Below are 24,196 nucleotides of genomic sequence, written 5' to 3'. Positions count from 1 at the left end.
TTGTAGTCTGTCATGGGCAACTGCCAAAAATATGTCATTTATTTACCAGAGTTTGGAAATAAATATGGCTCTCCTTCTGGTGTTAAAAATAATTTTGGTATGTGAGCTACATTTTATAGGTACAGCTGTGTATGACCTAAAATGTACCAAGTGTAAACTAGTTAGTGACTATAGTTTTCACTACAAATTTTTTGAAATGTGTGCAGTAGGTTACTTAAATTTGAAGTATATGGTAACTACAAGCAATAACAGAAAGAGAGCCACTTCATTATCAAACTGTAATGTGAGACTATATGGTGCAAAAGAATAATTTTTCTTTTTGGTCCTATAGTTCTCTAAAAATCGAATAGAAAAACACTGCATAGTCGAGAACACATGTGAATACCAAAACAGCGATTTTTAATTTTTTACTTAAAAGTAGAAGCTGAATTAGAACCTGACTACAGAGATGGATGTAACTCCACTTCATTTACATACAACATAACTGAGCTGACTAAAGTCAGAACAGCTTCATCATCCAAAGAGGACATGGCACCAATTTACTTCTATTGGCATTGAGTCACATGCATGCATGCATGCATGCCATGCTATGCCACTGTCATGTATCTGTGGTGGCATGTATATCACTTGTCACACCACATCAGAGGGGGGGACGGGGGCTTCTTAAGACTGCATGATAATTACACCAGAGAGTGAGAGAGTGAGAGAAAGAGTGAGTGAGAGAGAGAGAGAGAGAGAGAGAGAGAGAGAGAGAGAGAGAGAGTGTGTGTAAATCACGTTGAAAACTTTTCAGTTTTGTCACTCAGATCAAGAATAATGAACTATATTACATATTCTGCTCTTAGGTACAGGATGTGAAGTCATCAGCCCTGCTGAACTAAAACAGCGTATGCAGAAAGATCCATCATACAAATTTGATCTTATTGTTGACTGCAGTGGTGCCATACCTGCCTTAGAAACAGCATTAGAAATGCTTAATGATGGTGGAAAGCTGCTCCTTTTTGGAATGCCCCCTATGGAAGCTGAAGTCAAGTAAGTTCACAACAACAATATATCAAATAGAATTTGCTTTTGCTGATGCTAATTCTGCCCTTGCTCCTTTTACTAAATATGATATTGTCAAAAGTGTCCATCTTGTCTTAGATCTGAAACTGACCTTTCTTTTTAACCTTCCCCAACCTACATTCTTCTTATATCTTTCTGCCCTCCAATGAGGGAAGTAATAATCCTGAAAGCTAGGATATTGTTGTGTACTTTTATGTGTGTTTGTCGCCAGGACCAATTATTTTGCCCTCTAAAGGTAAAGTACTGACCAGCAATTCTGTTTCATAATTTTGCAAATACAACACAACTCTTATGTACAACACAATTTTGGTGCCATATTCTCATTTCTTGGCTTGTACCATAATTGGAGCACTCTATTTAGAAATTGAAATTCTAATCTTTGATTTACACACAAGAAAAGTTGGTTTTCTTAGCAAACACATGAGATTTCAAACACCAAAGAAACAAGTCAGGCATGGTTTGATAATAAAATCCTTGTGGTTTCTTAGTGGAGTCTTTTTATTTTTCTCTCACTCCAGAGTTTTTACTCCACTCAGCCATCTGATACACATATTTATGTGGTATACTTAATTATATGGAGAAAATACAGAAATTCATATCTACAGAATTAAAAACTCAAGCTCTCACAATTTTTTCTATGGTAAATTTTTAATGAATAGCATGATACACTGTGTGATCAAAAGCATCCGGCCACCTGGCAGAAAATAACTTAAAAGTTCATGGCTCCCTCCATCAGTACTGTGGAATTCAAAGTGGTGTTGGCCCACCCTTAGCCTTGATGACAGCTTCCACTCTTGCAGGCATACATTCAATCAGGTGCTGGAAGGTCTCTTGGGGAATGGCAGCCCATTCTTCATGGAGTGCTGCACAAGAGAGAGGTATCGATATTAGTCAGTGAGGCCTGGCACATAGTCGGTGTTCCAAAACATCCCAAAGGTGTTCTATAGGACCCTCTGCAGGCCAGTCCATTACAGGAATGTTATTGTTGTATAACCACTCTGCCACAGGCCGTGAATTATGAAAAGGTGCTCGATCATGTTGAAAGATGAGATTGCCATCCCGAATAGCTCTTCAACAGTGGTAAGCAAGAAGGTGCTTAAAACATCAATGTAGGTCTGTGGTGTGATAGAGCCATACAAAACAACAATGGGTGCAAGTCCCCTCCATGAAAAACATGACCACACCATAATACCACCGCATCCAAATTTTACTGTTGGCACTACACGTGCTGGCGGACGACGTTCACCGGGCATTCACCATACCCACACCCTGCCATCGGATCACCACATTGTGTTCTGTGATTCATCACTCCACACAATGTTTTTTCACTGTTCAGTCGTCCAATGTTTAAGCTCCTTACACCATGAAATCAAAGTTTTCTCACCTCCCGTCTGTCATAGTACTTGCAGTGGATCCTGATGCAGTTTGGAACTCCTGTGTGATGGTATGGATAGATGTCTGCCTATTACATATTATGATCCTCTTCAACTGTCGGCGGTCTCTGTCAGTCAACAGACAAGATCGGCCTGTACGCTTTTGTGCTGTACATGCCCCTTCATGTTTCCACTTCACTATCACATCAGAAACAGTGGACCTAGGGATGTTTAAAGGTGTGGAAATGTCACGTACAGACATATAACACAAGTGGCACCGAATCACCTGACCATGTTTGAAGTCTGTGAGTTCTGTGGAGCGCTCCATTCTGCTCTCTCATGATATCTAAGGACTACTGAGGTCGCTGATATGGATTACCTGGCAGTAGGTGGCAGCACAATGCACCTAATATGAAAAACATATGTTTTTGAGGGTGTCTGGATACTTTTGATCACATAGTGTAAGTAAATTAGATATTTGTGTTCAATTCACACTATTTCTTAAATTTATATGAATACTATTGAAAACTATAGATTTTTCCCTATACTCTAATGGAAATTAACAATCTTTTCATAAAGGCAGATGTCTTTTGGAAACAAAATAGTAGAAGCTGGTTGAGGGTGGGTTTATCCTGTATTCATCAATGTCTTCAAAAATCTGATCTTCCACAGTTAAATTTGGGACATGAATACAAGATGTGGTTCACATCAGCTTCTATCTCAGAATCACATTCACATGCAGAATAACCATAAATGTTGATTCTGTGCAGCTGTAGAGTGGGGAGGGGGAGGGGGTGGAGAGCTACAGATTTGCTAATATGATGGCGTAAGTGAGAGAGAGAGAGAGAGAGAGAGAGAGAGAGAGAGAGAGAGAGAGAGAGAGAGAGAGAGAACTAACAGCTTACATAATTTGTTTCACAAACCTCATCGTGCTGGAATATGCCTTTTGTAGTTTCCACAAAGGCCCATGCCTTACAAACAAAAATTTACAATAATGAATGATTAAGGCTGTGGACCACAGTCTGTGTATCTCTTATGTAGAGAAAAAGAGATATGGTTTAAGCAGTGTCAAATGATGGTGCAAATAGTTGATCAGTCCAAATGAGTCCTCTTAAACCATGGTCTTATGTGAATTTGAGATGTACTGCTGTGTAATATCCACCTTTCATCTGTTGTCCATTGTTCCACGTCTCTTGCCATTGAAGTTTTCTGTGGCTTTTGACCTCACATAAGTAATCTGTATATAACAATTTTAAATTGTGGACTGTTCCAGTAGCTGCAGCTGGCTTCAGTAAGAAGTCTTATTTAGACAGATTCTCTGTCCCCTCCATCTACTGCAAACATGTCCATTACTAAATTTAATATATACTGTTTGGATATTTAATTCCATCTCCAGTGTTTAATATTTCTAAGAACACTCTGGAAGACAGACACAGTTTATATCTCTAAGAAGTGTGTTGAATATTCAAATTTGAGTGCATCCAAAATTGTCAGTGTCTTTCATGTGAAAACTTGAGCTCCCTTAGGTTGTCTGAAGGCTTTATGGAACTGATGCAATTCCTTGGCCATATTTGGGGGTTAAATCTGTAAGATGGCTTCTATCTTATCTGGCAGTGGTAGCGATCCTGCTGCTGTTATCCTATACCCTAGGAAATCCTCTTGGGACTGGCCAAAGATGCATTTGGTGGTGTTCAGGACAATGCCATAGTGTTGAACTGCTTAAACACTTCCATTAAATGTTGCCAATGTTGCTCTATCAATGACAAAAAACTAAAATATCATCCAGGTAAGTGAAAACAATAGTTAGGCCCTGTAGCACTGATTCAATGAAGTGTTGCCATGTGTGAGCAGCATGTCTGAGTATGAAAGTCATAAATTTGTTCTCAGACAGGCTGAAAGGAGTGATGATCAATGTGGGAATATCTCATTCAGCTCAAGGGTTCTGTGTGTACACTTTTGCACAGTCCAGGATGCCAAGGAACTGCACCACTCAATGCATAGTTATAGTTACATAACAACAGTACTGGGTATCTGTACGGTATTGTTCTGGCAGTCATGGATCTGTAGTCACCACAAGGCATCCATGCATCTCCCTTTTTCGGGACCAAATGTTGTGGTGAGGACCAGGGGCTGTTGAAAGCCACATTACATCTTCACTAATCATACTGTTGAATTCTGCTTTTGCAATTTTAAGATGATCTGCAGCCAAATGTCATGGTTTGCAAGACGTGGGGGGACCGTCAGTGATCTCTGTGTAGCGGGCAGTGTTGTGCCTTATCTCCTTATGTGCTCCAGGGGGTCGTCTCAAAGCCGGAAATCCATTCAACAGCTTCACATACTTGCCATCTGCCACTTGTATTGCTTTAGCAATATGAATGGTTTGCAAATCTGCTGCAACAGTAGATCTACCTTGGCCGCCAACGTGTTGTAATATGTGTGCAAAACACTTGGCACTGTGCTAGCGCACTGCTCAGTGATTTCTCTGACAGGAGCCAGTATCATCACGTCCTGGATTTTATCTGCCAACTCTGCTATTACATCTAAGGGTGTGTCAGACAGTGACGCTATAATTGCTTTGACAGGCAGTGCTCCTTATTGCACCTTGTAAGCTGTCCAGAACAGTCCACATGTCGACTTTTTTTCTTAGGTGCCACAAGTACTGCACAGGCTTTCTGTCTCCAATGTCTTTCCAACTGAGAACCTGACAGACTTGCTCTTCATGTTGTGCTGACACTCACTGGATCAATTATGGTCGCGAAGTAATTATATCTTGCACTTCCACAGCATACTGGTGATTTAATTGGCCTACTATTGAGGCAAATGAGGTAGTGTCTGCAGAAATTCCAAACTAAAAAAAATTGGCCTCCACCTGTGCAAACAAGAAAGCTGTAATGTTTGGCCAGGAAAGGTAGTAGTCTTACAGCTAATTGTGCCACAGTGGTTGTCACGTCAGTCATTTTGCAAATCTCTTCTCTAAGTGCTCATTAATCCAATGATACTATGCAGATAAATCATGCTGGGGTACATCACTTCACCAGTACAAGCTGGGCAGACTGTTGTTTGACCATTAGAACCTGTGCGTACTTAATATTATGGAACCACACTACACAAAAACTCCCTTGAATAATGTTAACATTAGCTTTATTGATCACAGCCGCAGTAGATGGTGAAAAATACTTGGCTTGTACAATTGTTCCAAGCTTGCAATTGAAAATAACATGCAGGGAACAAAACATGAGTTATATCATAACTATACATGAACTAACTACCAGCCAGAATATACAAAAAAAAAAATTAAAAAGCACAATCAAATAATAAAAACACACACACATAAAACACTAGAAATAGTTAATGGGGAAAAACTGTAATTTGGGCTTCCGAGGTTAAAATTTGAAATGTACACTGCCAGGAAAAAAAAAAAAAAAATATCACACCTGGAGAGGCAACATCGAGGGGTTTGGTCTGATGTTGGCATATGCCACCTGGGGGACAGTAGATTTACTGATAATGGTTTCATTGTCGTCCGCCAACAGATAGCATTGTAGCATAGCTATCAGAGTGCCATTTGTGCCTACCCTTTAATAGGCAATGCTCAGTCAGAAGGCTCAATGTGGTGGAAAGTGGGCAATCATGTCATGGAGACCCACTTGTGTTTCCTACAGACAACTGAGTGAATTTGAAAGGGGTAACTGTTGCCTTCCGAGCATCCTTTTGGAGAACTGCTACACAAGTTGGACATCCTGTGTCAGTTGTGCAACAATGCTGGTGTCAGTGGTCACATGAACATGCTTACATGCGTAGATGAGGTTCTGGATGTCCACGCATCACAGACACCTGCCAGAATTGTCATATCATAAGGACAGCAGTGGCAGATTTACAGCTACCACAGCACAGATAAAAGGGCTTACAAGCCCTGATGTGTCAACACAAATTGTTGCGAACTGATAATCAGCAGTGGGACTATGGGCATGCTGACCTATAGCCCATCTTCCACACAAGCTACAGTATCAAGGTGCATGGCTCAACTGGTGCCATCAGAGGATCACTTGGAAGATGGAATGCCATGCTGTGGTCTTCAGCGATGAAAGCAGATTATGCCTGTACGAAAGTGATAGTAATTTGTGCATATAATGTAGAACTGTTGAGTGTTGTCTTGTAGAGTGCACTGGCCCCACCCCAGGCCTTATGGTCTGGAGTGCAATAAGCTACAACTCTCGTTGCTCATGAACTTCTAGGAGAGAGTAATCCACACTTACATATTGTGCATGAATTTTGATGCAAGACCGAAAAGATTCATAGCTTTAAATTAAATAATTATAAAATTGTGAGTGACTACTGTAGAAAGATACACAAGATGTTGGTGTAGACATTTATTTAGAAATAATGTCCAGTGTGAAAACATTGATTGGGTTCATGAACTCACTGTGAAGATGTCGTTTGAATCAGCAGCAGTAAAAATAAAGCTAGGTGAAAACAGCTTAATTGTAGGCCCATATAGATCATCAAATAGTGATGTAAGGAATTCTTCAGACATTTAGAAGAAGTTCTGGATAAGCCATTAACAAACAAAAAACAGGCCATATTATGTTGGAGATGTGAACATTGTCTCTTTAAGCTATAATGTAAATTATCTTGGGTATTCTGACATGTTACAATGCTACAACCATATCCATGTCAATTCATAAATTCAGTACCAGAATAACACCTGACTCACAATCTTGCATTGACCATGTTGTTACAAATTTAAATAGGGACGAACTATTGCTAAGATCTATCGAGAATTGTCTCTTGGACCTTAGAGCTCTATCCCTAGAGATTAAGGCAGACCATAAAATAGTTCCGCATAGTGACTTATTCACTTATAAAAGAAAAATTCACCATAAGAAACTGAAGAAACACAGAGGCTGACAAAAGGTATACAAATCAGATGATATTAATAAAAAAGTAGGATCATTTTTATGAAATATTTAACCATAGTTTTAATCAGGCATGTACGATAGTAAAACATCTAAAGAAATGAAAAATATTAAAATTGCTCCAGAAATCCACAATTAAAGGAAAATATGAACAATCTATATCTGCTGTTCACGGATATGAAATTACAGTACTTCCTAAGAAAGTAGAAAAACACAAGGAAAATACACAGGAAATCCCTGAAGACTCTAAAAGCACACTATTATGCTAAACAAATAACTGACCCCAGCAATGTCAGTAAAACAGCTTGGAATATAGTAAACAAAGAATGTGAAAATAAAGTGTATCCAAGATCCAGTAATAGCACTAAAAGAAACTGGAATGTTGATAAGTAAGTAAGTAAGTAAGTAAGTCAGGTCTTCATAAACATTTTAGGCATTCAAAGAAGAAATTGAACCAACACTACAAGTAAACTCAGTTAAAGTGAGTAATTCATGTTTCCTAAGGAGTGTAACAGAATATGAGGTAACGAAAATAATCTCAAAGCTCAAAATAAAAATATCTAGTGGCTGGAAAACCATAGGTGACATATCATCTACATTACTCCAGAAATTCAAAAATTAATTAATAAAACCAATTTAATAAGCAGGTTTGGTGAGGAGGGGACATTTCTTGAACTTTAAAAAATTACTGAGGTACCACCAGCATATAAAGATTTATTTTTATTTATTTTATTTATTTATTTGTTTGTTTTGATCCTCTGAATCATACACTACTGGCCATTAAAATTGCTACACCACGAAGATGAGATGCTATAGACACAAAATTTAACCGACAGGAAGAAGATGCTGTGATATGCAAGTGATTAGCTTTTCAGAGCATTCACACAAGGTTGGTGCCAGTAGTAACATCTACAACGTGCTGACATGAGGAAAATTTCCAACGGATTTCTCATACACAAACAGCAGTTGACCGGTATTGCCTGGTGAAACATTGTTGTGATGCCTTGTGCAAGGAGGAGAAATGCGTACCATCACATTTCCGACATTGATAAAGGTCGGATTGTAGCCTATCGCGATTGCGGTTTATTGTATCGTGACATTGCTGCTCACGTTGGTCGAGATCCACTGACTTTTAGCAGAATATCGAATTGGTGGGTTCAGGAGGGTAATACGGAACACTGTACTGGATCCTAACGGCCTCGTATCACTAGCAGTCGGGATGACGGGCATCTTATCCGCATGGCTGTAACGGATCGTGCAGCCACGTCTCAATCCTTGAGTCAACAGATGGGGACATTTGCAAGACAACAACCGTCTGCATGAACAGTTCGACGACGTTTGCAGCAGGATGCTCTATCAGCTAGGAGACCATTGCTGCGGTTACCCTTGATGCTGCATCACAGACAGGAACCCCTGCGATGGTGTACTCAATGACGAACCTGGGTGCATGAATGGCAAAACGTCATTTTTTCAGATGAATCCAGGTTCTGTTTACAGCATTATAATGGTCACATCTGTGTTTGGTGACATTGCGGTGAACGCACACTGGAAGCTTGTATTCGTCAAATGCCATACTGGCGTATCGCCCGGCATGATGGTAGGGGGTGCCATTAGTTACTCGTCTCTGTCACCTCTTGTTCGCATTGACGGCACTTCGAACAGTGGACATTACATTTCAGATGTGTTAAGACCCGTGGCTCTACCCTTTATTCGATCCCTGCAAAACCCTAAATTTCAGCAAGATAATGCACAACAGCATGTTGCAGGTCCTGTACGGGCCTTTCTGGATACAGAAAATGTTCGACTGCTGCCCTGGCCAGCACATTCTCCAGATCTCTCACCAATTGAAAACTTCTGGTCAATGGTGGCCGAGCAACTGGCTCGTCGCAATACGCCAGTCACTACTCTTGATGAACTGTGGTATCGCGTTGAAGCTACATGGGCAGCTGTACCTGTACACGCCATCCAAGCTCTGTTTGACTCAATGCCCAGGCGTATAAAGGCCATTATTACAGCCAGAGGTGGTTGTTCTGGTTACTGATTTCTACGCCAGTCACTACTCTTGATGAACTGTGGTATCGCGTTGAAGCTGCATGGGCAGCTGTACCTGTACACGCCATCCAAGCTCTGTTTGACTCAATGCCCAGGCGTATAAAGGCCATTATTACAGCCAGAGGTGGTTGTTCTGGTTACTGATTTCTCAGGATCTATGCACCAAAATTGCGTGAAAATGTAATCACATGTCAGTTCTAGTATAATATATTTCTCCAATGAATACCTGTTTATCATCTGCATTTCTTCTTCATGTAGCAATTTTAATGGCCAGTAGTGTACATTGTACAGAAATGCACATCACGATATAGAACAGGTCATTTGATACCTATTATGCATTTATAAGAACAGGAATCTATCAAATGATTAAAGTACTTCCTAACAAAGTAGAAAACCACAAGAAAAATATACAGGAAATCCCTGGAGACTCTAAAAGCACACTACTATGCTAAACAAATAACTGACTCCAGCAATGCGAGTAAAATAGCTTAAACAAAGAATGTGAAAATAAAGTGTATCCAACATGTAGTAATAGCACTAAAAAAACTGGTATGATTACATATTTATATCACATGTGTAATGTACTTATGTCTTATATTTATTGTGGACCCGAATTTAGCATTTGTACCAATAAAACTAACATTCAGTTATGTTACATAGGGCCAATAGTTTGGGATCCATTATCTGATGTTTTTGTTGAGCAGTTCCTTAAAGCCGGTTGTTTTTGAGGAATTCCTGTTTGCTGTAGAGGCAGTGTTTAATTAGGAGTGACTGTAGTTTTACTTTAAAATCCTTCACTTGTGTATTGTTCTTCACTGCTATTGGCAGATGATTGTAGAGTTTTATTCCCATATATTTGACATCTTTACTGTATAGTTTTGTTGAATGGGGAATTACTCATAGAGAGTTCTTTGTCCTTGAATCCTGTTGGTGCCAGTCTGAGTTTATATCTAAGTTGCTAATATTTTTCTTGGTGAAACATAGTAGATCCAGTATGTACTGACATGGGTGGGGTAGTATGTTCAGATTCTGTAATAGTGGTTTACAAGATTCACCCCTGACATAAATAATTACACACCAATTTTATTGACTTCAGTGCTTGGCTAGTTGCTTGAAAGAGTAAGTCTAGACTAAATGTAATCTTTCTTGCGTAAATACTCCCTATTAAACAAACTCACAGCATGGGTTTCAAAAGGGTGATCGATAACAGCTGCAGTTACAACTTTTTTTCATGAACTGCCGAACAGGCTGGATGAAGGAAACGAAGTCATTGGACTTTTCTAGATTTGTGTAAGGACTTTGATTCTGTGAATCATGCAGTACTATTGTCCAAATTAGAAACTTATGATATAACATGAGTAGTACCAAACTTCTTATGTTTGTATCTTCAAGACTGAAGACAATCTACTAAACTGTTTTTAAGACTGAAAGTAAAAATCCTAACAGTAAAATCAGCATACAAAACTCTCAATTGTGGAGTTCCCAGGGAAGTAGTCTTGGTCCATTTTTATATGTTGTATATGTTAATCACATAACACAGCCACAAAACTCAAAGCCAGTAAACTATTCCGATGATACAGTATGCTTGGGCCGTATTGAAAAGCTAGCACTACAAAAGCAATAAAAAGAACTCTGAACTGATCACAGAATAACAGTGAATAAACGTACACTGAATAAGAACAAGATTGCTGTAATTCAGTTCTTGCTGAATTATAATTAATTTCATACTGAAGCACTATGCTGTTGAAACATCCAATAAATGTAAGTTTTTAGGCATTGTGTTTGGTGAACATCTTATGTGGAAAGAGCATATCAACTACATCTGTTAAAAGATTAGTTGCAATATTTACTTACTAAAATGGCTCTCAAATACAATAAATATTTCTAACCTTAAACAAGAGTACTACAGATTAATTCACTCACATTTGCAGTATTGGGTTGAAATTTGGGGTGCGGAACCTGCAGTCTACATGGATAGTATATTCAGGCTTCAAAAAAGAGCGATTAAGATAAGTGATAATGTAAGTAAACGCCAGTCCTATATGAACGACTTTAAAAATTATAATTCACTGAATGTGGATTCATTGTATGTCTTTAAGAATATGTCTGTCTTTATAAAAGAGAATGATGAACTGAGCATAATGAACAGAGACATTCATAATTACAATGTATGAACCAGATGTGGTTATCATAAGGTACTGACTAATAGAAAGAGCTACAGATCACAGTCCACTTGGAGTTGGAAGACGACTCTATAACAGGCTGCCAAATAATGTGAAGCAACTTCATAGAAATATTTTTAAAGGCAAATTGAAACAGTTGTTAACTGAAAAAATTTTTATATTCACTCAAAGATTTCTGAACTCCATTATCAACAACTCTTACGTTTTGTATACCTCAGTATATTAATGGTGTTTGTATACAATGTGCTTTGTACGACAAGATATTTTTGAGAATGTACAAAAACTGATGATGTTCAAGACTGAAAAGTTATTGATGATGATGATGATGATGATGATGATGATGATCACCATCATCGTTTAAGACTGATTACGCCTTTCAGTGTTCAGTCTGGAGCACAGTCCCCCTTATAAAATTCCTCCATGATCCCCTGTTCAGTGCTAACATTGGTGCCTCTTCTGACGTTAAGCCTAGTACTTCAAAATCATTCTTAACTGAATCCAGGTACCTTCCCCTTGGTCTACCCCGACTCCTCCTACCCTCTACTGCTGAACCCATGAGTCTCTTGGGTAACCTTGCTTCTTCCATGCATGTAATATGACCCCATCATCTAAGCCTGTTCGTCCTGACTGCTACATCTATAGAGTTCATTCCCAGTTTTTCTTTGATTTCCTCATTGTGGACACCCTCCTGCCATTGTTCCCATCTACTAGTACCTGCAATCATCCTAGCTACTTTCATATCTGTAACCTCAACCTTATTGATAAGGTAACCTGAAATCACCCAGCTTTCGCTCCCATACAACAAAGTTGGTTGAAAGGTTGAACAGTGCACAGGTAACTTAGTCTTGGTACTGACTTCCTTCTTGCAGAAGAGAGTAGATCGTAGCTGAGTGCTCACTGCATTAGCTTTGCTACACCTTGCTTCCAGTTCTTTCACTATGTTGCCATCCTGCGAGAATATGCATCCTAAGTACTTGAAACCATCCACCTGTTCTAACTTTGTTCCTTCTATTTGGTACTCAATCCGTTTATATTTCTTTCCCACTGACATTACTTTCGTTTTGGAGATGCTAATCTTCATACCATAGTCCTTACATTTCTGATCTAGCTCTGAAATATTACTTTGCAAACTTTCAATCGAATCTGCCAGCACAACTAAGTCATCCGCATATGTGAGACTGCTTATTTTGTCTTCACATATCTTAATCTCACCCAGCCAGTCTATTGTTTTCAACATATGATCCAAAAATAATATGAACAACAGTGGAGGCAGGTTGCAGCCTTGTCTTACCCCTGAAACTACTCTGAACCATGAACTCGATTTACCGTCAACTCTAACTGCTGCCTGACTATCTATGTAAAGACCTTTAATTGCTTGCAAAAGTTTGCCTCCTATTCCATAATCTCGTAGAATAGGCAATAACTTCCTCCTAGGAACCCGGTCATATGCCTTTTCTAGATCTATAAAGCATAGATGCAATTTCCTGTTTTACTCGTAACACTTCTCCATTATTTGCCGTAAGCTAAAGATCTGGTCCTGACAACCTCTAAAAGGCCTAAACCCACACTGATTTTCATTCAATTTGTCCTCAACTAATACTTGCACTTTCCTATCAACAATACCTGAGAAGATTTTACCCACAACGCTGATTAAAGAGATACCTTTGTAGTTGTCACAATCTTTTCTGTTTCCATGTTTAAAGATTGGTGTGATTACTGCTTTTGTCCAGTCTGATGGAACCTGTCCCAACTCCCACGCCATTTCAATTATACTGTGTAGCCATTTAAGACCTGACATTCCACTGTATTTGATGAGTTCCGACTTAATATCATCCACCCCAGCCGCTTTATCGCACTGCAGTCTAGTGGCCGTTTTCTCCACTTCCTCAAATGTGATCCTATTTCCATCATCATTCCTATCCCATTGTACATCGAAATCTGAAACATTACTGACCATATTTTCACCTACATTGAGCAACTCTTCAAAATACTCCCTCCATCTGCCCAAGGCATCAACAGGATTCACCAGCAGTTTTCCTGACCTGTCCAAAATACTTGTCATTTCCTTCTTACCTCCCTTCTGAAGACTGCTAATTATGTGGTGTCACCGCCAGACACCACACTTGCTAGGTGGTAGCCTTTAAATCGGCTGCGGTCCGTTAGTATACGTCGGACCCGCGTGTTGCCACTATCAGTGATTTCAGACCAAGCGCCGCCACACGGCAGGTCTAGAGAGACTTCCTAGCACTCTCATTTGCCGAGACGATAGTTAGCATAGCCTTCAGCTACGTCATTTGCTACGACCTAGCAGGGCGCCATTATCAGTTTCTATTGATCTTGTGACGCATGTACCATCAGACCGACATTCACCATTAATGGATTAAAGTTAAGTATTCCACCAGCTACGTCCGTTTTTCTAAATTCTAATTTCCTTGTCCTGTTCCAGACCTCACACCAGCCTGCGTGAGCTAAAACGCATGCCTATCGGCTTCCTCTATTCATAGGGTGTTGGCTCTCCTTCCAACCCACAACAAATTACACTCCAGAATGGTTTTCCAGCAGTTTGACCCAAAGTCTCCAACCTGTTACAAAGTCTTCCCAAGATTTCTTCTTGGATGCTGCAATTATCTGTTTGACTTTGTTTATTTCTTCAACATAACTCTCTCTGTTTACCTGAGTTCTAATATGTAGCCATATTTGATATGCCTTCTTTTTCCTTTTACAGGCTGCCTTGACTGTGTCATTCCACCAAGCTGTTTGCCTCATCCTACCTTTACACACTACTGTTCCAAGACATTCTTTAGCCAATTCTAGTACTGTGTCCCTGTACCTTGCCCATTCCTTTTCCAATGACTGTAATTGACTACATTCAACTAACTGGTACCTTTCTGAGATCACTGTTATGTACTTGTGCCTGATTTCCTTATCCTGAGGTTTCTCCACTCTTGTCCTCCTACATATGGACATAACTTCCTGCACTTTCAGCCTCATAATACCAATTTCATTGCAGATTAAATAGTGATCAGTGTCATCAAAGAATCCCCTGAATACACGTGTGTCCCTCACAGCCTTCCTGAATTCCTGATCTGTTATTATATAGTCAATGACAGATCTGGTTCCCCTGCCTTCCCAAGTATACTGGTGAATGTTCTTATGTTTAAAAAAGGAGTTTGTGATTACTAAGCCCATACTGGCACAGAAATCCAAGAGTTGTTTCCCATTCCTGTTGGCCCTGATATCCTCTCCAAATTTACCCATAATCTTTTCATACCCTTCTGTTCGATTTCCAATCCTGGCATTAAAATCACCCATGAGCAGAACACTGTCCTTGTCCTTTACTCTAACAACTACATCAGTGAGTGCATCATAAAAACTATCCATCTTATCTTGACCTGTCCCTTCACAATGCGAATATACTGACACAATCCTAATTTTCTTGCTAGACACTGTCAAATCTATCCACATCAGTCATTCGTTTTTATACTTTATTGCAATTACACTGGGTTCCATTTCTTTCCTGATGTAAAGCCCTACACCCCACTGTGCTATTCGTGCTTTGGCTCCTGACAGGCAGACCTTGTATTCTCCCACTTCCTCTTCTTTCTCACCCCTTACCCATATGTCACTAACAGCTAAAACATCTAACCCCATCTTACTTGCAGCCTCTGCCAGCTCTACCTTCTTCCCAGAGTAGCCCCCATTGATATTAATAGCTCACCATCTCATTACCATTCATTTGCCGAGTCGTATCTTAGGAGACCCTGGTTTGTCCATTAGAGGTGACCTCAGTCACCTCCAAAGGTCTGAGGCATTTTGCTCTGATTGTTGCCAGCATCATATTTAAAGTACCAGGGAACCAGCTTGCTAGCCTTACTTACCCTGGGTCCCATTGAGGGACTAACTGGTGGATTTGGTAGTCTTTGCCGTCTGAGAACAAAGGTGACCACGACTCAGAATATGTCCAAGATGCCCAGCCTTATTCCAAAGTAACTTGTATCCCGACCATCAGGACCACATACTTGGCCACTCATACGTTGCCCATGGTTCATGAACTAGGACATGACAACAGGAACCCACACCATGAACCATGATGATGATGATGATGATGATGATGATGATAATTTAACCAGACATAATGTCTGAGAAAGGAAATAATAATAATAATAATTTTTGTTGTTGTTGTTGTTGTTATTGTTAAGGGTGGAATAAGCTTACAACTGGTACACTAGTCTAGTTGCACTGTTCATGGAGTGAATCTTTCTTGTTCCTTTTGGCAAGGGAACCTCTTGGAAACTAATTAACAGATAATGAGAATCTACCACATAAATTAATTTAGTCTATCATCAGATTTCAGGTAATGACTGCACACTTTCACTTGACGCCTGAGTGGAGGATGCTGGGAGCAGTAGCTTGCAACTGGCCTGTAGCACATTGGCTGCTGAGAAAAGCCCTGCTTCCTTTTCTCAGAGCAGCTAGCTTATATTTTATAAAAGAAAGGGAAGTGTAGCAGATTTGTGTGTTACAGACAAGTCGTTAGAAATGCCGGGTATAGCTTCTTCGCTCACCTTTATAAATGATGTTAATAATCACAATGCAGAACAGCAGACACAGGTTAACACTATATTCACAATGACTACTTATTGTTATGGTGCTCAATACTGTTATATAGCTAATATTGGCAATGAGTGTAAACATTCTGGAGTGGCACAAAGTCAGTTGACTACCACCGCTCACAGACGGGCCAAGTAAATGTGTGCAATCAGTATTAAATTAGACAGAGGAAGCCATATGGCAAGAGAGGCAAAGGAGAATGAAGATGATGTGGTTTAATTCATATTTCTGTTTTTGTAAAAGGAAGCCAATTCTCAATTATTTTAGGTAGGTTTGCTTCTTTTTTATCTCTCTTTTTTAGCTTACAGCTGTATCTCTGCTTCTATTACATGAGTCTGGTATCTTTTTGCAGTAATCATCAATGCTATAAATACCAGTACAAAAAGTAATATACCAAATGGAATGCAAACACTATGAGAGTAAAATTCTGGGTGAATCAAATCTTCGAGTAGACTGTTCAGGTCATACTAGAATATTATTTGCAAATATTGCTCAGAGCTTTGTTCATCTATTACATTTGTACAACCTGTCACTCTCTTTATTGTGAATATAGATTCTATCTCTGCAACTTTTTTTTCAGGTGGAAGCCATTCCTGATAATGATGAATGAAATTTCTGTTGTTGGAACCCATGTCAACCAGTGGAGTTTTCCAGAAGCAAGGGCAATGATGAGTGTTCTTGGACCAAAGTAAATACTATCTATTATTTTTACTGTAGACTGGTAGTTATACTAAATGTAAACATCACATTTACCTTAGAAAAGAGCACTTAAGTGAGTGTATAGCTACACCTGACTGCTACAGCATTTCTGTGCTTTGATACCAGCACAGGTGGTCCAAGGTTTGTAAATTTGAAGGAACACTGGCAACATGCAGTGGCTTGTATTCAGGTATCTGAGACAACAAGGTAGCAGGAACAAATCTTATGAGTTGCTCTACAGCACATTATCTATTTCTCCTCATTTTGATTTTGAAGTGGTGGTTATAAATTCTATTGCATTTACATTTCTTCTTTCATCTTGCCTCCAATACTGTGAAACTAGTCTTAATTTGTTATAAACCTTACAGAAGAAGGCAACAGTGGTTGCTTCCACCTGTTAATTTATAACTTGACTCATTACCCATTCTTGATGGTCCTCCATGATGTGATTCACACAACACACTGTGTGAATGAATAAATCAAAATATGCTTATTTTCTCTGCAGTATATTCTCTGTTTCTGTCACTTTCAACATGATAATTTTCTTTAATATGTTTACTCTTTTCTGTCTCCTACACCTAATGTCTCTCTTTGCTAGAGACTTTATATACCTTCTAACTTTCTGTGTCTATTCTTCAGTATACTGTATGTATTCCCATTGTTCTGTTATTTTTGTTTGTCTATTGATTGTCCTCCTTGTCAATATACAGTGATATATTTACTTTGCCCAAGATACTTGTTTCTGTCTACTTCTCTTGTCTTTCCCACATTGCTCTTGTTGTTTTGTTTCTATTTATTACATCTTGATGCATAATACAGCATGACTGAACTACACAAGCAATGTGAACTCTGTTGCTAAATGGAGTCTGAATTACAAAACCATGACCACATGGACAGAAATTTAAAATGAAATAAAATTAATTGCAACTGGGAGCTGCTTGTGATGTAATGTGATCAAAAACTTTTATTCATCCACTTGGCCCTAAATGATAAACAATTTATTTCAAAACATCTGGATTGTGTAAAAAAAATCTGGAGAGTCGGTTCAGAATTTGAATGCATTAAGAATGTAGTGATACATCCAAAAATATAAAGGAAGAAGATGATTTTTTTCCTTTCTTTGAGGTAGAGATACTGAAAAGAATTTTTACAAAATAGCAGAGTCAAGTTTCATGTCTTAATTTGTTTCCAGAGAGGATGCATTTGTGTTACTGACAAGAAACAAAATGAAAATAAATAAATAGGATGTATAAATCATTGTAAATACAGCTACAGAAATTTCATTTTCCATTTTGTTGCAGGTACATTGATTACCAGAAACTTGGAGTCAAGATCTTCTCTCTAGCTGATTATGAGCAAGCAGTAGCCGAAATGAAAAGTGGCACAATCTCAAAGGCTGTTTTCAAGATTTCATCATAAGTACTTTACAGCGCTGTTGTTTTTGTTACATTTTGATCTTGTAATTTTTTCAAATGAATTCCTGGTTACTGAATGCTTTATTTACTGTCTGTTTTGGCCACTACTGTGACTGAATCAAGATTCTGGACGCCACTACTCTCCAAGTTTGGGGAACTTCTCATGACATCAACTTACAAACAGCAGGGAATCAGCTGCACCATAGTTTGTTCATCATTCAATATGAAAAATCACAAAAAAATGATGTACTCACGATGAATAGTTACTCCAACAGAACTAGAAATTTTGTACGCCTTAGTGAATTGTTGATGAATAAAATATTGCTGTTCTTTTAATATACATTTACTTACACTTGTGTTTTGGACATTTCTTTTTTGTTTCCCACCAATATGTCACATGTGCTGTGGCACATCATTCAAACACATATGACAATCTGTCAGCTTGGTGACATTGGATGTATAATCTGCCTGCATATCAGAGATCCTTCTTCTTATGCATCTTTGTATACATGCTAGTTACAACAATAAAAAGTACTTAGAATGAATGTAGGCAATCATAGAGATGATGTAAAATATGGTTATAATAGAGGGAAACATTCCACGTAGGAAAAATATATCTAAAAACAAAGATGATGTGACTTACCAAATGAAAGTGCTGGCAGGTCGACAGACACACAAACAAACACAAACATACACACAAAATTCAAGCTTTCGCAACAAACTGTTGCCTCATCAGGAAAGAGGGAAGGAGAGGGAAAGACGAAAGGATGTGGGTTTTAAGGGAGAGGGTAAGGAGTCATTCCAATCCCGGGAGCGGAAAGACTTACCTTAGGGGGAAAAAAGGACGGGTATACACTTGCACACACACACATATCCATTCATACATATACAGACACAAGCAGACATATTTAAAGACAAAGAGTTTGGGCAGAGATGTCAGTCGAGGCAGAAGTGCAGAGGCAAAGATGTTGTTGAATGACAGGTGAGGTGTGAGTGGCGGCAACTTCCCGTTATCCACCAGGCCTCAATCTCCACTAATTTCAAGTTGCTGCCACTCACACCTCACCTGTCATTCAACAACATCTTTGCCTCTGCACTTCTGCCTCGACTGACATCTCTGCCCAAACTCTTTGTCTTTAAATATGTCTGCTTGTGTCTGTATATGTATGAATGGATATGTGTGTGTGTGCGAGTGTATACCCGTCCTTTTTTCCCCCTAAGGTAAGTCTTTCCGCTCCCAGGATTGGAATGACTCCTTACCCTCTCCCTTAAAACCCACATCCTTTCGTCTTTCCCTCTCCTTCCCTCTTTCCTGATGAGGCAACAGTTTGTTGCGAAAGCTTGAATTTTGTGTGTATGTTTGTGTTTGTTTGTGTGTCTGTCGACCTGCCAGCACTTTCATTTGGTAAGTCACATCATCTTTGTTTTTAGATATAGATGATGTAAAATATTAGATATACGCAAACTGAAAAGAAGCCTACATACCAGACATGGTATGCACCTAAATTTTGAAGGCAAAAAATTCTTGTGTGACAAAATATGAGAAATTATCAAAGAAAAAGATGACTTAAACAGAATTCTCAGTCACAAAGTAGACAATGATGTTTTTTTAGAGGAAAGTATAATACATTAACCCGTGCATATCAGAATGTCCAGTATGTAACTAATAAAACAGAGCAGCTGAGTGTTTACCTAAATGAAACTAAGCCACACCTCTTCGTAGCGAGTGAATTGCTATGCAAGGAAGAGGAAGCATATGGTTACAGGCTAAAAATTTACAAACTTATAAACTTGTACTGCAGAAAGAGACACAAAAGTGGTAGTGGTAGGCATTTATAGTAGAAATGATGTAAAATGTGAAAAAGTTAAATGGATAGATGATCTGAGTACTAGAATTGTATTTGAGGTTGCAGCAGTAAACCTGATGTATGGAAACAAGTTTTATTATAGCAGCACTGTATAGGCCACCTGGAAATAACACAGAAGAGTTTCTAAATTGCCTAGAGGACTTGCTGGAGGGGACAGCAATGTATAAAAAACACTTGTTGCTTGTTGGAGACATCAACATAGACTCATTAAATAATAGTGTTTACTGTTTGCACTATATGGATGTATTACAGTATTATAACTTTAAACAAATGAACTCAGAACCTACAAGAGTCACTGCAAATACAAAGACATGTATTGACCATGTTCTCACAAATGTAGGAAAAGAGAAAGTAAATGTAAACACCTTAGAAAACTACATTTGTGATCACAGAGTCCTTACTATGGAAATTGATGTAGGGAACATAGATTTAACTGAAAGTAATACAGTTCTATGTAAAAGAAATTTTAATTATTCTAAACTTAAGAGGGCACTAGGGAATGAAAAATGGGAACCAGTGTACAATGCAACTGAATTGAATGAAAAATGGGAATATTTCTATAAGTTATTCAGTAACACTTTAAATGAAACCTGCCCTTTAGTTAAAAAAGTAAATAAAGCTGTAAACCATAAAGCCAAGAATCTCCCTTCTGAAATTATTGAACTGAGGGAGAAAATGAAAGATTGCTATATACTTTTTAGAGATACTAAACTACAATATTTCTCAACAAAATATAAACTGCTCAGAAAAACAGTGTGTCCTTGACTAACCTAAAAGCACAAAAAAATACCTCTGAAATAAGGAACTCTTGCTGTATCAGTAACACTGCCTGGAAAATAATGCATAAAGAAAGTGGGAAACAGAATTCCTATGAACACAGCAACATAACATTAAAAGAAAATGGTGAAGAAATAAATGACCCAAAAGAAGTGTGTGAGAAATTTATACAAAAGTTCAGTACAGTTGGCACAAATGAAGTTCATGTCAAGCCACAAAATTTTAGTCTTGGAAAATCTAGCCAGTCCTTTTATATCCACGGCATTACTGAGAGGGACGTCCTAGTAATCATATCAGCACTTCGACCAAAAATGTCTTGTGGCTGGGATGACATTTCACCTAAACTGCTAAAGCAATGCAGGGATGAATTAGTGAAACCCCTGACTCACTTGATAAATACCTCCCTCAGAAATGGAGTATTCCATGACCTTTTGAAAATTACTGAAATTATACCAGTGCATGAAAAGGGATCAAAAACGGACACTAAAAACTACTGGCCAATATGATTAACCTCAGAACTCGGCAAATTGTTAGAGAGAGTAATACTAAATCAAGTTGAATCATATTTCACCAAACACAATCTGTTAAACAACCCACAACATGGATTTAGAAAAGGGAGTCCACTAAAACAGCAGTAGCATCTTTTATACACAAAATATTAAATAAGCTGGACAAAAGTGACAAGGTAATAGGCACTTTCGTAGATATGAGTAAAGCCTTTGATACTGTGAATCATACCATTCTTCTGTGTAAGCTAGAAGAGTACGGGTTGAGAGGACTATCCTTGAAACTACTTACCTCCTATTTGAAAGACAGGAAACAGTGTGTAAAGCTAACTTATCAAAATAATGAGCAGCTCCTAACAACCAAATCAAACTTCAGGACACTTCAATGTGGCGTGCCTCAAGGAAACATACTAGGGCCGTTTCTTTTCCTTGTATATGTAAATAACTTATTTGAACATCAAAATTGCATGGTTGTAAGCTATGCCGATGACATATCCTTCACCAGCTGTGACAGTGATATGCAGTCTGCAGCTAACAGTACCAAGACCAGTTTCAATACTCTGTCCGCATACCTTACAGCAGACACGCTTCTTGTAAATAAAGACAAAACGGTAATAATGAAGTTCATCCACAGTTATAATGCTGCCATAACTGATACTGTATTTACATCCCAATTGGGTCTTGCATATGCAAATTCACATAAATTTTTGGGCATCGTTGTTGATGAACACTTATCATGGAAAGACCATGTAGATAATATTTGCAAGAAAATCAGTAGAAATGTGTATTTATTGAAACGGGTCTCAGCCTTCTTGGACCATGATACTTTAAGGCAAATATATTTTGGGTTAATTCATCCACACCTGCAGTATAGTATTGAGATAAAGGGTGGGGCATCAGCAGTTCATATAGATAGACTTTTTAGATTACAAAAAAAGGCAATAAGAATGGTAACCAAGGTAAAGAAGAGAGAGCCTTGTAGAGACATCTTTAGAAAATATAAAATTCTTACAGTGTACTCCATGAATATACTGCAGACAGTCATGTTCGTGAAACAAAATCCTGAATTTAATATGAGAAAAAGTAATGAACACAACTATGATACGCAGGGAAGGGAAAATTGTGACCAATAAAAAGGCAACGGACCACAGCCCACACAGAATGGGAGCAATTTTCCACAATGCACTACCCTGTGAACTCACGAAAGTAAATCTAAATATGCTAAACAGTAGACTGAAGCAATTATTAATAGAGAAGTGTTGTTACTCTATGGAGGACTTTAAGTTGTAGTGCCATCTTGGAAAACAGTGTATACAGGGTGTTACAAAAAGGTACAGCCAAACTTTCAGGAAACATTCCTCACACACAAAGAAAGAAAATATGTTATGTGGACATGTGTCCGGAAATGCTTACTTTCCATGTTAGAGCTCACACAGCACCAGAACATACCAGTGTGACTTCAAACACTTTGTTACAGGAAATGTTCAAAATGTCCTCCGTTAGCGAGGATACATGCATCCACCCTCCATCGCATGGAATCCCTGATGCGCTGATGCATCCCTGGAGAATGGCGTATTGTATCACAGCCATCCACAATACGAGCACGAAAAGTCTCTACATTTGGTACCAGGGTTGCGTAGACAAGAGCTTTCAAATGCCCCCATAAATGAAAGTCAAGAGGGTTGAGGTCAGGAGAGCGTGGAGGCCATGGAATTGGTCCGCCTCTACCAATCCATCGGTCACCAAATCTGTTGTTGAGAAGCGTACAAACACTTTGACTGAAATGTGCAGGAGCTCCATTGTGCATGAACCACATGTTGTGTCGTACTTGTAAAGGCACATGTTCTAGCAGCACAGGTAGAGTATCCTGTATGAAATCGTGATAACGTGCCCCATTGAGCGTAGGTGGAAGAACATGGGGTCGAATCAAGACATCACCAACAATGCCTGCCCAAACGTTCACCGAAAATCTGTGTTGATGACGTGATTGCACAATTGCGTGCGGATTCTCGTCAGCCCACACATGTTGATTGTGAAAATTTACAATTTGATCATCAGAATCGAGGAAGTACAGTACATACTGACGAAACTAAAATGAGCTCTAACATGGAAATTAAGCATTTCCGGACACATGTCCACATAACGTCTTTTCTTTATTTGTGTGTGAGGAATGTTTCCTGAAAGTTTGGCCGTGCCTTTTTGAAACACCCTGTATAGACAACGTCTCCGATCTATCAGTGGTATGAAAGAATGTAATTATACACTGTATTATGTATACTGTACTATTATAAATATAAGCTAAATTGTGTTATACATCTCATAGCAAATACAAAATGCTGTTGATCTATGTGCTATCCATTTGCTGCTCATCACTTTGTAATGTCAGTGGCAATCTGCCCTTTTGATCATAAATTTTAATTATATGTCTATTTTAAAAATGATGTAATGAGCATCCAATGACAAAATGACAGCACAGATCAGTATTTGTCCACTGTGGGTGGGAAAAGTGCCATTTACAAACCTCCTGCTGCACCGAAATCTGTTTGTAAATAAAAAATTCAGTGTTATACTCCATTATTAAGTTACTTTTAATTCAGAATTTTCCAAACATACAACTTGCCTCTTCATGCTCTTCTTTTACTTACTTCCCTCCCATTTAAGCTGATAATTTAGGTTTATGTGTAAGTGGTATAAGTCTGCCAGTGGAAGAAGGCATCACTTGGATGGGGGT

At 38.7% G+C, this 24,196-nt stretch overlaps 1 protein-coding gene across 1 annotated transcript in view; it reads left to right on the top strand.

Annotated features, from left to right (window-relative positions):
• The window catches only part of LOC126237061 (uncharacterized), a 74,879-nt gene extending 56,213 nt beyond the window's left edge, over positions 1-18,666 (top strand). The window contains exons 5-7 of the mRNA XM_049946847.1: positions 846-1,032; positions 16,781-16,888; positions 18,201-18,666. Of these exons, the coding sequence (XP_049802804.1) occupies positions 846-1,032; positions 16,781-16,888; positions 18,201-18,318 (413 nt within the window). The 3' untranslated portion in view covers positions 18,319-18,666. The remainder of the gene's footprint in view (positions 1-845; positions 1,033-16,780; positions 16,889-18,200) is intronic.
• Positions 18,667-24,196: the final 5,530 nt, after the last annotated feature.

The sequence above is a fragment of the Schistocerca nitens genome, chromosome 2 (genome assembly GCF_023898315.1).
Source record: "Schistocerca nitens isolate TAMUIC-IGC-003100 chromosome 2, iqSchNite1.1, whole genome shotgun sequence".
NCBI lineage: Eukaryota > Metazoa > Arthropoda > Insecta > Orthoptera > Acrididae > Schistocerca > Schistocerca nitens.
Note: the sequence above shows the minus strand (reverse complement) of the source record. Positions and strands in the feature narration are given on the sequence as shown.